Source organism: Danio rerio, chromosome 17 (genome assembly GCF_052040795.2).
Source record: "Danio rerio strain M-AB ecotype USA chromosome 17, GRCz13ab, whole genome shotgun sequence".
Lineage (NCBI taxonomy): Eukaryota > Metazoa > Chordata > Actinopteri > Cypriniformes > Danionidae > Danio > Danio rerio.
The window spans coordinates 56,567,762-56,584,712 of record NC_141037.1 but is presented as its reverse complement, the minus strand read 5'-3'; the positions used below and the strand labels follow the sequence as shown (position 1 = coordinate 56,584,712).

Genomic DNA, 16,951 nt, shown 5'->3' with positions numbered 1-16,951 from the left:
ATCTGGATTAAATCTGCTGACAAAATATCCGTGTATACTGCACAAATCGATGATCAGGACTCAGAATGATCGCTTAATTTTCTATCGTTGTATTTGATAGTTGGGTGGTTAAATTGATATGTTATATTGTTATTTCAGTGCTCTTGTTAATAATAATAATAATAATGGCAACACAGTGGCTCAATGGTTAGCACTGTGGCCTCACAGCAAGAGGGTTGCTGGTTCGAGTCCCGAAATGGTCAGTTGGCATTTCAATGTGGAGTTTGCATGTTCTCCCCGTGTTGGCGCGGGTTTCCTCCGGGTGCTCCAGTTTCCCCAACAGTCCAAACACATGCGATATAGGGGAATTTAATTAGCTAAATTGGCCATAGTGTGAATGAGTATGTATGGGGGCTTCCCAGAACTGGGTTGCGGCTGTAGGGTTAGGGTTAGATAAAAGAAAATTAAATAAAAGAGATTTACCCTATTCATGATGCCATAACTATCCAATCAGAATGAAATGCATGAAGTGAGCAGGTGTAAACAGCCTCCTAAAAGTCTAATCTAAAAGTGCACTGAGTGTTTAGGTTGTAAAATAAGCGCACTGAAAAGCCGCCTGTCATTCTCTCTCACAGACAGAGAGATATGAACAGAGAAATGAATCCTGGAGAATCAAATCAGCAATCATTCACCTGATGTTAAGACAGCTCTGTGTCATACTTTACCTGTGCAGATTATTGATTCAAAAGAATCATCTCTATTTGATGTTGACCTTGAGGAATGTGAACATTTAGGGCTGTGCAGTATGATATTATTATATATCTATATATCATATGGAAGTCATATGATGCTCTATTGTTTATGGCGTCGCAAAATACATTGGTTATATTAATAAAGTATTTATATTTTGAATGATCATTATTTTACACTCATGGAGATAGAAATGTGAACAACAGCATAGAGAGAAAGCTGCATGCTTGAAAGTACAATATGTAATTTAGCATTACTTTATGTGGCATTTAGCATTATTTAAGTGTTTTTTATATCATTAATTTTTATTCTACCTTTTCACATCAAACATTTGCTTCTGACTTTCTGAATAAAGTGAGATAAATAAATTGCATGTTGTTTGAATTTTTAAGAGTATACTTTAAAATATAAAAAATGTAAATAAAACACTATTATTATTATTATTATCATCTGTTTATTTCCATTTGGACAGGGCTATAAAAACGTTTTTGACCCCTTACTGATTTATTACTTTTTTGCATGTTTGTTACTTTCTAATGTTTCAGATCATCAAACGTATTCAAATATTAGTCAAAATCAATAAAATGAAGCCTTTAGAATGGCCTAGTCAAAGTCCTGACCTGTATTCTATTGAGATGCTGTGGCATAACCTGAAAAAAGGCAGTTCATGCTCAAAAACCCTCCAATGTGGCTGAACTACAACAATTCTGCAAACGTGAGCGGGCCAAAATTCCTCCACAGCACTATAACAAACTCATTGCAAGTTATCAAAAACGCTTGATTGCAGTTGTTGCTGCTAAGGGTGACCCAATTAGTTATAAGGTTATTGGGCAAACAATTTACACAGGGCTATGTAGTTTACGGTAAGAGGGGTACGGCTAAGAATATTGTGGCTGAAGCCGTCAAACTGACATCATCAGAGAAGGGCCACCACTACAAATACGTACTTATTTTTGTATAGCTACATTTAATAACACTTCAGTTGGCATCTTCTAAACTAAATGTAAACACTTTATTTATACTATTATTGTTTTGGTGATTTAAAAATATATATATTTTCTATAAAAGCACAGTATGTGATTTTCTCCACTAGAGGGCGCGTATTCGCAACAAACATGTGCATCTAAAAGTGTTAATACACTCGGTCTTACTTGTTATTTCTCTGGATTATTTATTTATTTTAAACATACGAGATCATGTGAGTACGCAAGTCAAATATAACACTGTTTAAGTGTTCATTGGATATTTTAATAACCAAATTGTACATATTGTGCCTTTAATGTGGCTATCAATAGATTTTGGAACCAACACAAACGGCAAAAAGCACATCGTTACTGAGCCAACACAAACGAGGATAATCTAAATGTGGACTTAATAGGCTCATTCACTGAGAATATGATACAGCAGCAATAGGATCAACATATTTTAAACTCCGTTTCCCAGGGAAAAGTCAATTGAAGCATGTAGTATTACTCTACTGACCTACATACACACCGTAAGCTCATTATGGTGCCAGGAGCCAAACTAAAAGTACAAGAGGTCTGGATAAGGACAGATTAGACCTAAATAGCCATCCAGACCCAAATGAATCTATAAAATAGATGAGTTGTGAAATAAGACAAGCCCTAACTCTAACAAGCGCAGCATACTTGGTAAAGTGGAGCATTGGGAACTTAATTTACCTGAGGGATTATGAAGACAGCTAAGGTTAACAAGGCTTGTGTCAGAAGCCAGTCTGTGTTTAGTGTGTGGTAAGACATGCTGTGTGTGATTAAATTGAATTTATTAGATTGAAAAAACATACCTGGATTAGAATTAAAAAGAACTGCAGTGACTTCTACAGAAATCTGGCCACAAATTCAATGGAAACAGAAGTCGTGGCCACAAAAATGTTCTTTGGTACAATATAAAGCTTGAATGCAGACCAAAAACTGCTAGGAATCTCTTTTTAGTCACAGATGACTCGTGTTTGGAAATGACAGCAATGTCAGGAGGTATTTGTGGTTCGTCACATGACTTTTTAATTAGTCACATCAGTCTTGTCAGTGGTCACAACACAAAGGAAATAATTGCAATACACTTTAACATGAGACGCATTGTATGCATCCAAAACAATGCTCTGGGCATTTTGGATACATGAGATTACAGCGACAGTAGCTTTAAAAGGAAACATAGCAAGGTAAAAAAGGATAAGTGGACATGAAGGCCAAAACAAACACTTAAGCCAACCTAGGTGTGAAGCTCATGGGGGAGTTTCTAACGAGCAAGGATAGGAGAATCAGCGTCTACAAGGAGGGAAAATGGAGGACTGTGGTACCTTGACATCGCTTTCGCTTGTGACTTTTAGCACCCGTCTGATATCCGCTCCATTTGAATAGAAAGGGGAGGTAGAATGGAGGGAAGTGGGAAAGAACTAAACCAAAAAAACAATAATTGGTCACAATTGGTTATTATTACTCTGAATAAAACCCAAACAGCATTTGAGACTGATTTAATGTAAACGATCCAGCTCAATATACATGCGATGACTTTATATTGTTTTTAGCAGCACATTAACACATAAAAACAATTGAATTAATTGAATTTTAGATGGATTTGATAGCTAGAGCATGTGACTACCATAGTAAAGACACAGTAGAAACATACAATCACACTGTGTGTAAAAGTATCCATACATTTGTACATTAAAACCAATTGGTTTTCATCAAGTGTTGATGTTTTGATACCCCAGCATGTGTTATCTTCAATTTATCAGGCATTGTTCAGGTCTACACCTTTAGTTCGCCATGCTTGTGTGACATGAACAACCAACAAGTATTATTAGACCAGAGAACTGGTAAATATACCATGTTTAAATGGCAGGAACATCTCCAAAATAATAGAAAAAAGCACATATCCAAATCCTGTACACACAAACAAGCAAAAATACAAACATACGTGTAGCACATAAACCTTTATTAACCTAAACACATAATGATATTCATGTAATCTAGGATATTCTACACAATTAAAATGGTAAACGGATGTTTTTGACAGAGAGCATTCACTCCTCTGTGAGGCTGTATCATTCATCGTCTGCTTGAGATTTGCTAAAAATCTCTGAATGTTAGCATTTACAGTTTTTGTGAAACATTTTAATAGATATAACTATAAAGTTGAAGAGAAAATGAAGAAATGTGAAATTTGTCTTTTTCAAATATTTCCCAAGCCATGTTTAATTGAGGAACTTTTCACAAAACTTCCTATTATATTTTTCTCTCGGAGAAACGCTTCTTTTTGTTTGTTTGTTTGTTTGACTGGAATACACTACCTGACAAAAGTCTTGTCATGGATCTCAGTTGTAAGAGTAGCAAATAATAACTTGACTTCTAGTTGATTATTTGGAAAAGTGTCAGAAAGTAAATTTTTCTGTTGAGCTGCATCCCAATCATCACCAATACTGCAGAAGACCTACTGGAAACCGCATGGACTCAAGATTCATAGAGAAATCAGTCAAGTTTGGTGAAGGAGAAATCATGGTTTGGGGTTACAATCAGTATGGGGGCGTGCGAGAGATCTGCAGAGTGGATGATCAAAATCAACAGCCTGAGGTATCAAGACATTTGTGCTGCCCATTACATTACAAACCACAGGAGAGGGACAATTCTCCAGCAGGATAGCGCTCCTTCTCATACTTCAGCCTCCACATCAAAGCTCCGGAAAGCAAAGAGGGTCAATGTGCTCCAGTTTTGGTCAGCTCAGTCACGAGACATAAACATTATTGAGCATGTCTGGGGTAAGATGAAGGAGGAGGCATTGAAGATGAACACAAAGAGTCTTGATGAACTCTGGGAGTCCTGCAAGAAGGCTTTCTTTGGCATTCCAGATGATTTATTAATCAGTGATTTGAGTCATGTCAGAGATGTATGGATGCAGTCCTCCAAGCTCATGATGGAGTCAGACACAATATTCATTCTGTCTCCACTGCAGCAGGACTTTATATTCTATACTGGACATTATTTCTGTTCAGTGATGAGACTTTAGTCTGAGCAGAGTCAGATCTTACTGTCCTAATCCAATCATTAATAATCAGATATTATTGTGCTCAAATAAGCGTCATCTAGAGGCCTTTACCTTTCATATAAGCCACCTCTGAAACTAATTGATCAACTAGAAGCCAAGTAAGTTAGTAATTGTAGTTCCTAAAACTTGGATAGGCGACAAGACTTGTCAGCTAGTGTAAATTTTACACAGGGTGATTTAAATAGAATACCACAACTTTGAAAATAAATATTTAATCAAAGAAACATGATGGAACCCTGGGTAAATAATCAATGTGGTGAGTACTTTCAGTAAAAAACAAGTTCACAGATGTTCAATATGACTCGTGTAACGTCATCATCAGCTGCAAAAGTTCAGTTACAGTACTCAAGACCGCAAGAACAGAGAACACGTGAAACTTCCCGGATGTGTTCTTGATATCGAGGACCCACCAATGCAGACTTGAGCACCGAACTTGCTCTAGAAATCCCAGAAGTCATTGCGACTGGAGGTAGGAAGCGCAGGATTTTATTAAATTTAATATTACAGTTCAGATATTTACCTCAGGAGTTTCCCTAAATGAAACAGTGTATTTAAACATCACCATGGACATCTTAATAAAGGAATAAACACATTAATTTTAATAAATTCATAATAAAATCTGTATTATTTATGTTGTGCAGAGTATATTTATAATGTTTTTATGCACAGTATATATTTTGAAAAAGGGGAAAAACAATAAATCGTTGTATGAATGCTGTAACGCTTAAATACTTTTCCATTTAAAACGCGTGAAGGTCACTTGACCATCAGGAAGAACGCAGCATCTCATTTTTCACAGGGCGCGTTCTCTGTTCTCGCGGTCTCCAGAATTCGTTCTTCCGAGGACACCTTGGCAAGACCGGTCTCCACAAGAATGCAAGTATTTTCTCTGTGTTCTTGGAATTAAGAAACAGCCATTAACTGGTAAGGTCAATATTATTCGCCCCTCCTACCCTCCCCAACCCAAGATTATTTTAAACCTCATTAAACATTAACATTGACCTTTAAGTTTAATCCTATTATCTGGTAAAATGTTATGTACTGCCATCATTGCAAAAAAAAAAAAATACTAGAATGATAGAGAATTATCTGAGAGACTAAATAGTTTAAGCACTGAAGCACAATAAAATGTGGAAACAGTGACACTGTGTTGCTAGAACAGACTGAAAACAAAAGAAACCACAGCAGAATTGTGCGAGCAGAAAAGGTCCCAGTACAGAACCCTGTGGGACTCCTTGATGGATGGCGAGAGTGCAAATCAGTTTTATAGCTTATTCAGGAGGATCTGCTGTCCTGCTAGGACAAAACTGTGAAAGTGCAGAGCAAGAGATTTGAACTGACCGACTAAAGTGGATTCAGCAGTTTTATCTGGGTGAGAAAGTCTTATATTTGATCTAATGATCCTTTTCCTGTGATTAACAGCTACAGTAGATGAAAAGATTAAATTAGATTAAATCCCATTGGAGGACATTCATTCAGCACTCGTGTGACTCAACGTTTAAACACACATTGGATGTAATTTAGCATGGCCTACAGTACATTTATTTCCTTGTCAGTACTCTAAATTATTTTTAGAAACTGCAGATGTTAACAGAAAATAAAGACTATCAGGGCTCGAAATTGCGACCATTTTGGTTGCATATGCGCCCGAAATTTCATCTATGCGACCTTAAAATATATTTAGGAGCATTTCTGCGAGTGCTTAAAATTGTTGTGTGCGACCAGTTTTTACTGCAAAATGTTCACCACATGCGCCACATGTTCACCACATGCGCGGATTCGGGAGAAATTTACGCAGAATGCATCTCTAAGCTCTTTAACGCGAAACGCAGCGCTCAGGAATGGTTGTCATGTCAACTTGCTGCAGTAAACAAAGACAGTTCGTAATGCTTGCCCCCCCTTCGCGCTTTTCTTATTGGCCCACCACTGCTCTAGCACTGAACGCAAATGATTGGATAATATCAGCTGTCAATCACTCAGTGCCTTCTAGCTTCGGATGACAGAGAGCTACTAACACGAAAAACTGTAAAGCGCTGAAGATTAGAATGAAGATAACACTGACAGATTTTGTTTTAGAAACCATGACATCTACAGTTACAAATAATGACACATCTTACTAGTGATTATGTGCTGAATGTTAGTCTACCATCTACACTTATCCAAGAGTAGAAGACTTCCAGTGGCTTCAAGTCCGCTATGAAAAGTCTTTGGTATGGAATTTTCAGATAACAGTTTGCCACATCTAGCACGAGAGCTTCTGTATAATCCTTCATATAATCGTCAGATGCTGTCCGCCGTGCTAATGGCAGATATATGTCAAATTACACCACGTACACTATCGCAAACGGGTTTGCACTGAGTAAACTTACATCGCTACTCCTAAAAACACCGGTATTGCTATTAACACGACGTATGCATATAATAAGGCACAGTATTTGTCAAAAGCATCAGTTCAATATCAGACAGCACTTGTGAGAACACCACAGTTATACAGTTAACCGATTCATTCAAGCAGTGTGTGCAGGGCCGGTGAGCGCTCCGTGCTTTGGTCACTCAGTTCTGTTATAAAATGTATTTTCTTGTGATAACGGGATTTCGTTGACACATATTTTCCTCATGCTTGCATATATATTATTTTTATTTATTAATTTTTTTGCTTGTTAGTTTGATTAGTGTTGATTTCAAATGCTATAAATATGTTTGTATAAAACTTGTAGTAACGGTGCTCATAATTGGTGGGTGCGACTAAATTTTGGCTGATGCGCCTAACTTTTTAAAGTTAGGAACACCGGTGCTACCAAGCAAAAAGGTTAATTTCGAGCCCTGACTATAAATCAACACACAGTAACTCTGTTATTTCTGGTATTTCTATTTCGCCGAACAGATCCTCCACTTTTGGTGCTCATAAACAATCATAAAGCTCTCGTGCCGCAGGAATTAGGAGGTTTGCTGAAGGTGCAGCTGTCGTGCAGCGAGGGGTTTACGTCTTTAATAAACTACGTCAGTTAGCAATCATTGAACAGTAAGAATGAATCATTCATCCATATGAAACAGTCCCTTAAAAGTCACGACTTGCTTTCAGTTTCGGGCTCAGGCACGCTTTGCACACACACACACAAGCGTACTGCGCCAAAGCCCAAGTGAACCGCGCTCAGCCACACCTCTTCCAACTGGGCCAGTGCCAGTCAAGTGAACCGCCCCTGAGCCCGATTCAGCGCACTCACACTTCTCAAACGAACCGGGAAACGGGCCTGGGCATGGTTCGGATAGCATAGTGTGAGTGCGCCATAAGTCTGAATTTGCCAGGGGGATGAATCATTTCAGGCTTGACTGAAGCTAGTGACATAGAAACAAAAAACGCGGACATACAAACAGTCCTCTATCAACAGGTATGGATAATACAGGCATGTGCAACCTTTGTCATAAAACAAACTCTGATAGACTCGTCGATTTCCAATATTTCTAAAACTCCCCACCAGCCTCGCACACAGGAGGAATGCTCTCGCTATAGATTATATATGAAAACAGCAGTTATGTGCAGGTATCAGATTCTCTCACCATCTTTTCTGTCTACAGTCTTGGCCAGAGCATCCGTGTCGAAGGTGTCCTGAATCTGCTGTCCTCTAAAACAGGTCAGGTGCTCTTTCTCGATCAGCTCGCTCTCGTCCTCCTCTACAGGAGCCCATGTGGCATCGGTGAACCACTGGCCTCTCATCACAGGGATGCGCTCCTGTTCTGTAGAAACACACAACACAGGGCTGAGACCATACACCAGGGGTCTAGTTTATAAATGTGGCGTATGCACACAAAAAAAAGGTTTTTTAACTATACTGTGGACTTAGGGAGAGCCCACTTGGTTTGACGTGATAACATGTTCTTGAGCGTGCCTTCCAGCAATGACTTACAAACACTTACAGGATAGCTGTTCTTTAACAGTCTACAGAGTGGAGGAACTATGACGTTAATTTGTATGCAAAAACCCGGAAGGGAGTTAGCATTTTAGCAGTTCCGATTTCCTCGTCCCAAAGTCAATGGGCTTTTTCAATGGGATTTCAGTAAAGCGCTTAAATAAGGTTCGTGGCAAACACAAACTCAAGATACGTTTACGTTTTACTCTACAAATTTAAAAACACATCAGTAACGGCACTCTCTTGATATTTTAAGGGTGCTTTCACACCTACACTTTTGTTTCGGAACGTATCTCGTTTGCCCAGTTAGCGCGGTTGGTTTGGCATATGTGAACAGGGCAATCGCGCTCTGTTCCGCGTCAAAGTAATCGCTCCGAGATCGCTTGAATGAGGTGGTCTCGGCTCGATTGAAAGGAACCCTGGAGCGGTTCGATTGCAGTGAGAAAGCGACACGATCCGAGCGCGGTTATATCACAGTGTTTTATGGATATGTAATAGGCATACGGCTATATGAAGAGAGAATTATGAGTAGGGCGGGAAGTTTCGCGAGTCTCCGGATGCCCGCAAACGAGTGATGATCTCCCGGTAATCTCGCGTCTCCCTCCCGGTCCTCAAATAGGCATCGTCGCGCACCCTTCTCACCTCTCCCCACCGCATCTCTCCTCAGACACGTCGCGCGACCTTGTCAAACACCACCAAACCACCACCTCTCCTGACAGCTTAGCGGGACACTGCAAAATAAACCCTGACACTCTGACCAATGTGAGGAGAGTTTACTCGCACGTGACTTGTTTTAGCTCTTTTGGTGCGATTAGAAACTTTGCAGTGTGAAAGTGAACCACTCCAAGAGCAAAGAGCAACAATGTAACAATTGTAATCTCTGTTTCGGAACAAATGAATCGATTCACAGGTGTGAAAGCACCCTAAATCAGTTGCACTCCTTTAAAAAGACGGTTGCTATAAAGTTGCTAATTGAGCAATGGAGCTGAACTGGTCTGGAGCACAGCTCACTTGTGTTGGCCGTTTGGATTTCATTTAGATTCATTTGTTGATCATTTATTTTAATTAAACGACATTATGAAGATACTGCTCACCAGTGCAGCCTGTCTCTTCCCTGCTCTCAGTTATGCAAACATGTGAATAAATATGTAAAAATACAAACATATTAAGTGTGGTTTAATTATAATTTTATAATTCTAATTTTGTTAAACTCAGTTTAAAATAATAACCCAGACATCTCTGTTTTAAGAGTATGCACAGAACATCTCTTGTGGCAATTTAATGCTTTTATTTGAGGATTCTTCTAATTTGCATTGAAAGTTAAGCACTTCACTGTTACAAATACGATTTTTCACAAAGAAAATGACAATTATTGTCATTTTGGAGTTGGAGTTTAGCTCCAACCCTAATCAAACACACCTGAACCAGCTAATCAAGCTCTAACTAGATATACTAGAAACTTCCGGGCAGGTGTGTTGAAGCAAATTGGAGCTAATCTCAGCCGGACAGCGGCCCTCCAGGACCGAGTTTAGACACCCCTGCTTTAAGTGATACAGCTGACGCCAGTAATAACCGATACTTCTTTATTTTATTTATTAAAGGGCACATAGTTTACCCCTTTTTTATGATTTAATATTAATATTCTGGTTGTTCTGAGTGTGCCAGTTCAGGTTCAGTTCAACACACAGTTCAGATGTTTTTATTATAATGAGTTAAATAGTGTCATGTTGGGGGCGTTTACAGTTTGCTGTTTTAGGGGCGTGTTGCTTGACAGAAACCCACGCCGCGCGGAGCCGCTGACCCGAAGCACCGCCGCGTGCACCCCAACAGAAATCCACACCCAGAACTCCGAAATGCATGGCGCCACGCAAAAGGTACAAGCAATAATTCCGATTACAGCGATAATGTGGAGAATATTGATCTTGTGTTGAGCCCAATGAGCCTTACATAAAAAATTGAGCAAGGGGGTTCCTCTAGTGATATCGCTTTGACTCACACGCTGAAAATGGCGGACGTGCAACAAGAAATCAATATCGGTGGGCGGGGGGACTGCTCTCCTACGTAAAGTTGCAGTCGATCTGAAAACCGTTCCAATTGGTCCACCGTTTTTATGTTGTTAAATTGAAAAAAAAAGGACTCTGTGTGTGTTTATATCACCCTAATATGACCCTCTATACACTATACTACACATATGTCTGTCCAAACAGCTTGAAAAGTAGATTTTTCACCACAGGTGCCCTTTAAATTACCAGTTAATTATATTTCATCAACGTCTACTCCTACTCAAACCCTCATAGTAATGTAAAAACAGTAATTAGTATTATTCATATTATTTACTAAATTACTTTATATTGTATTAACAGGCCAGTAGCCAGCCTGGTGAAAGGGATGGTTCTTTTTTCTCAAAAAATTTTTTTGCAATTATTTACCTAATATTCTGTTTAATTATTGTTTAAATATTGCACTAAGTGGCATTTTGATGTATCAAAAATATTTTCTAAAGATTTATAATAAACAAATATAAAAAAGAGCTTCAGTTGTTTTCTAGCCTCTCTTGAAAAATTCATCTAACACTATTACAACTACGATTTTTCACAAAGAAAATGACAATTAATAATTTCTTTGTTATTAAAAAACAGCAGGATGTAAAATTGTATTTTTTCCTGCATTAACGAAGGTATTATTAACCCTATTATGTATCATTTATCCTGATTAAACGCATATGATTGTTTGCAATGTAGAGAATGCTCAATTAAAAGATGTTCTTCACACCTGACGTGAACACAATGCCCGGGTGTCTCACACACACACACCACACAATGTGAATAATTCAGTAGAAACTAAAGGCAGGCACTTTTCTTGGAATGATGCGCATGTTTTCACGCTTGGAAGCGTCTGCTATTAACTGTGTGTGTGTGTGTGTGTGTATGGTGTGCAGACACGTTGGAGGATCACACAGTTGAACACATATCCGCCCCCCATGAATTATTAGCCCCTTACTTTCTGTTTAAGGGAAACCAAATTTCCTCAACACATTTCTAATCATAATAGTTTGAAAACATTGACAGATGCATTTTTGAGTATTTTTAAAGTACTGTAAAATACTTGCTTACACAAAAAACCCAGAAATGGTTTCCGTATTTGGGTAAAAACTTAATTTTCTTTCATGGCAAGGTTGACATTTGCACGGAATTGCTCATATATATATATATATATATATATATATATATATATATATATATATATATATATATATATATATATATATATATATATATATATATATCACATTTTTCATTGTTTATCCCAAAGGCAAAGACAACTCATAAATCGCGTAACAATATGCGATTTAAAAGGGTAACTACTAGTATATATTAGCGACAACAGAAGACAGACTCATAACAATTTGTTTTTAAAAAACATATTGACTTACATTGACATAGTATTTGTTTTTCCTTTCTTGGAAGTTAATAGTTACAGGTATATATATATATATATATATATATATATATATATATATATATATATATATATATATATATATATATATATATAATGAATCAAGGAAACATGGAAAATTTGTAATAGTACACCACTTATTTTTTAGGACTACACCACTGCTGTGAACTACCTCACAGTAATTTGCAGTGAATTTACATACAGTATTTTACTGTGAAAGTAATGCATTTATATAGAGGTAAGGTTGGTTTCATAATCGCACATTCGGACTTTCCCCTTAATAATATAATTTTATTAAAGCATTATTTGCAAACTTTACATAGTGAAATCATATTAGCAGCAAATGACTATCAAAGTACACCATTGTTCACAGTCAAATTAATGGTGTTAATGTTGTTTAGAAGTCATACTTGCATGCTAATTCCGGTCGAATATTCAAAGTAACATAGTAAACAATATAGAGACTGCTAAATGAACGAATGTGCGAAAATAAAACCAACTTTACCTCTATTGCATTTATTAGCCAGCAATTTACTGTGAATTTAAGGCAATATTTTCACAGTGTATACTTACGATTCCAGTACACTGGATAGCACTCTTTACTCCTCACATCCACTTCATAGAGTCCTCCTCTGACACACACCGCTTCTACACCGGCGTCCACACTTTCACGTCTCTCCAGCGGTGCTCCATCCTCTCCGAATCTCTCCTGATTTACAGATCCTCCTGGGTTCAGCTGGGTGAATCTGCGATACATGATTTCTATATTGAGAGAGTCGTGTCCCATGAAAGGCTTCCACGTCTTTTTGTCCTCTTTGTAAAACCACCTGACTTCCTCCGGTCCCAGTTCTGTGACCACCTCAAATCTGTGTCTAGGAGCGCAGGAGCGTTTGCGGATGTCCAGCGCTTTCCCATGGCAGTCCGACACAGGGCTTGTGCAGTAGCTGGTATTGCTGTTATGAAGGTAGTTGGCAACAGAAGTTGTGCTTAAATCCAGATGGTCTCCAGAAAGAGCATCCTGGGTGGGGTTTCTGAGCGCCAGTGTCATCTCGTCCCGATGTGGAGGGTGTCTCTCCATGTACATCCCTCTCCCAATGGACTCATCACACAGACTGAAGAAGGCATCGTTCCAGTCTCGGTTGCCAAAAGACAGCTTATTGCCCGGGTTGTTAATAAACCGTGTCTTCTTAGTAAGAGCGCTCATAATAACTCCTTGCTTGTCCTGAACTGACCTCTGTGCAGTTGGTCAGAAGTCATATACCTGACAGTATGACGTCATCCCACAACAACAGATGCCTGACTAAAAAAGTGCACATGTTAATAAACTCTCTGTCATGTGATTCAGCACAGGTCATCGCTTCTTACATGGACATGAGTCTGACTGACTTCTATCGAGTCATTTACCTGACAATATGACGTCATAATGCAACATTAGTAACCTACCTGCAAAGGTACTCAATTAACACAGACATTAAACAACTGTATGTCTATTGAAGAGTTTGTCGCTTAATAACTGGTCAGGTGAGCCTGACTGACCGCTAACGAGTCTTATGTCTGACCATAAGACGTAATAACGCAATAATAGTAACCTACCTGAAAAAGTACCCCATGAACACCGACATTAAACGACTTTATGTAGTGCTATTGGGGAGTTTGACCCTTAATAACTGTCAAGGTGAGTCAAACTGACTGCTAAACGGCCATATACCTGACAATATTACATTAAAGTAATCGAACTGAAAAACTACCCCTTTAACACCGACAATAAACGACTGTATGTCATGTTATTCAGCAGTTAGCCGCTTCGTAACTGGTCAAGTGAGTCTGACTGACCGCTAACGAGTCAGATACCTGACAATATGACGTAATAACGCAATAATAGTAACATACCTGAAAAAGTACCCCTTGAACACACACATTAAACGACTTTGTCATGCTATTGGGGAGTTCGTCACTTAATAACTGGCCAGGTGAGTCTGACTGACCGCTAACGAGTAATATACCTGACAATATGACGTCATAGCGCAATAATAGTAACCTACTTGACAAATAACCATTTAAAACAAACATTAGACGACTTTATGTCTTGCTATTCGGCTGTTCGTCGCTTCTAAACTGGTCAGGTGTGTCTGACGAGCCTCACAGCTTCCAATATGACATCATACCCAATTAAAAAGTATGATAAACGCAACTTACCCCTAGAGAAAAGAACATTAAACGACAATAAGTCACATAATTTAGCTGTTTTGTGACTGGCGGCAGCGAAACGGTAACGTTAAAGTGGAAGAACCGGTGTGACGGACTGCACTGATTCCTGCACTACCGGATTTACGTGCTCGTGCAAGCCTGCTGCGGATCAAAGCAACCGGAGGACTTCATTTCACACGGTCACCCGCTTCAGCCCTGTTTATCCGTCAATGAGTCCGCGTCCCAAACAGAAACACATCAAGTCTGTGCGATATTCCGGTCAGTCTGACGGCGGCGGGGACACAGACTGACCCGCTGGCACGCTGACAAGTGCAGGATGGACGATCTTACGTCACAGGAGACGTAACTTACGTAACGTGCACGTATGCGCGCATCGCGCACTCACTAGGCAACCAGGTAGGGGTGTCAAACTCAATTCCTGGAGGGCCGAAGCCCTGCACAGTTTAGTTCCAACCCTGCTCCAACACACTTACCTGTAGGTTTCAAACGAGCCTGAAGGACTCAATTAGTTTGATCAGGTGTGTTTAATTAGGGTTGGAACTAAACTGTGCAGAGCTGCGGCCCTTTTGGAACTGAGTTTGACACCTGTGAGGTAAACGGTTGTTGCTTTAAGTTGCAGGGGTGTCCACACTCGGTCCTGGAGGGCCGGTGTCCTCAAGAGTTTAGCTCCAACCCTAATCAAACACACCTGAAACAGCTAATCAAGCTCTAACTAGATATACTAGAAACTTCCGGGCAGGTGTGTTGGAAGCAAATTGGAGCTAATCTCAGCCGGACAGCGGCCCTCCAGGACCGAGTTTGGACACCCCTGCTTTAAGGTATACTGACGCCGGTAATTAACGATACTTATTAATATTGTTTATTAAATTACCAATTAATTATATTTTATTAACGTCTACTCCTACCCAAACCACCATATTTATGTAAAAACAGTAATAACATCTAGTATTATTCATATTATTTACTAAATTACTCTCATTATATTGTACATATAAATACATTAATAATTGTACATAAATAAATATTGTGCGTTATATCTAAATTACTCACATCATACAGGCCTGTAGCCAGCCAGGTGAGAGGGATGGTTCTTTTTTCTCTAAATGTGGACTTTTTTGCAGTTATTCACCTCATTTTCTATTTAATTATGATGTTTAAATACTGCAATAAGTGGCATTTTGTGCACTATTTTTAACTGGATTAGCTTGTTGTTTCCTCCATTTTTGATGTACCAAAAATATTTCCTCTCTCTCTCTCTCTCTCTCTCTCTCTCTCTCTCTCTCTATCTATCTATTTATATATATATATATATATATATATATATATATATATATATATATATGTATATGTATATGTATATGTATGTGTGTGTGTGTGTGTGTGTGTGTGTGTGTGTGTGTATATATATATATATATATATATATATATATATATATATATATATATATATATATATATATATATATATATATTTATATATATGTATATATTTTTAATGTCTGGCGTGGTTCAAACAGTGAATTATGTCTGATCAAACAAAAGAATAGTGAAATATGAACACAATGATCGCTCCCTGTGGCTTGTACAGCACCTCTCATCAGTTGGAATACAGTAACTTTTGCATAGATTATGGTGGAGAGATTTGTCTTTTTTCCTATGATTACAGACATGTGCAGGAACCACCAACATTAATTACAGCACGCTAGACCACACAGAACCTAAAAGGTACACTTTCAAATTTGAGTTTATAACAAAAAATACAAAAAAGCGCCTCTTTTTTTTAGGTGTTTATTATAACACAGACGACATATACAGATATTTTAAACACTTTCAATAGTGTTTTATGAAAATTCAAAGGGTTTTCTTTAAAATGATACCAAAGTTTTGCATTTACACCTCTGCATGTGGATTTGGGAAGCTTTTAAATTTGGGTAGGCAAAATCCAGGCGGAAATCCCCAACATAGCAGCAGAGTTAACTTGTTAAACTAAATATAGATTTTTATTTGGTTTGCACGCGTGTACTTGCTAAATTATTTTAAGGCATAATTTGCAATATTTCAAGAGTAATTCATAAAAAAGAATTAAAAGTACATTATTTCATTAACCAGAAACAAAAATATAACATTACACTAAATTCATTATTTTTAGTGTGTCACCCCAAGATTAAGTCACCCCTAAGGAAATTTTCTGGGGGCGCCACTGGGTCAAGGATCAACTCTGATAATAACTCTTTTGGGAGTTAATGATATTTAGATTATTTGCTAATGACATTTTTAAAACGAGTTAAAATCAGAATCCTTCAAAATCGTAACAGCATCAAATAAAAATCAATATTCTAAATATAAGCTGATATCTGCCGGATCTATATTCTTTTGTACAGTTCATTGGACGAACTTGTTGCATTCTTCTCTAAAGTCATACTCAAACATGTCCAAGAGATGGCGCTGTTGCTTCATTAAAGGTCCTCATTTAAAGGGACAGGTCACCCAAAACTGAACATTCTGTCATTTATTCCCATTGATTTTCTCTGTTCTGATGAACACAAATAGATATATTATGAAGACATTATGAACCATTAACTTTG

At 38.2% G+C, this 16,951-nt stretch overlaps 2 protein-coding genes across 22 annotated transcripts in view; both read right to left on the bottom strand.

The window, feature by feature from the left end:
- The window catches only part of ddhd1a (DDHD domain containing 1a), a 35,099-nt gene extending 20,411 nt beyond the window's left edge, over positions 1 to 14,688 (bottom strand). For 6 of the 21 annotated variants that reach the window (XR_015513869.1, XR_015513870.1, XR_015513871.1 and 3 more), the window contains exons 1-3: positions 12,732 to 14,688; positions 8,350 to 8,526; positions 3,047 to 3,142 (exon numbers count right to left, since the gene is read on the bottom strand). Coding sequence is in view for 8 of the 21 variants with exons in the window: in XM_087291134.1 (XP_087147260.1) it covers positions 3,047 to 3,142; positions 8,350 to 8,526; positions 12,732 to 13,362 (904 nt within the window). In the remaining 13 variants the exon portion in view is untranslated. The remainder of the gene's footprint in view (positions 1 to 3,046; positions 3,143 to 8,349; positions 8,527 to 12,731) is intronic. The other 15 variants (XR_015513881.1, XR_015513875.1, XR_015513876.1 and 12 more) reach the window with 3 other exon arrangements.
- zc2hc1c (zinc finger, C2HC-type containing 1C) overlaps positions 1 to 16,951 on the bottom strand; it is an 835,825-nt gene that overhangs the window by 411,371 nt on the left and 407,503 nt on the right. The gene's annotated exons all lie outside the window — the stretch shown is intronic.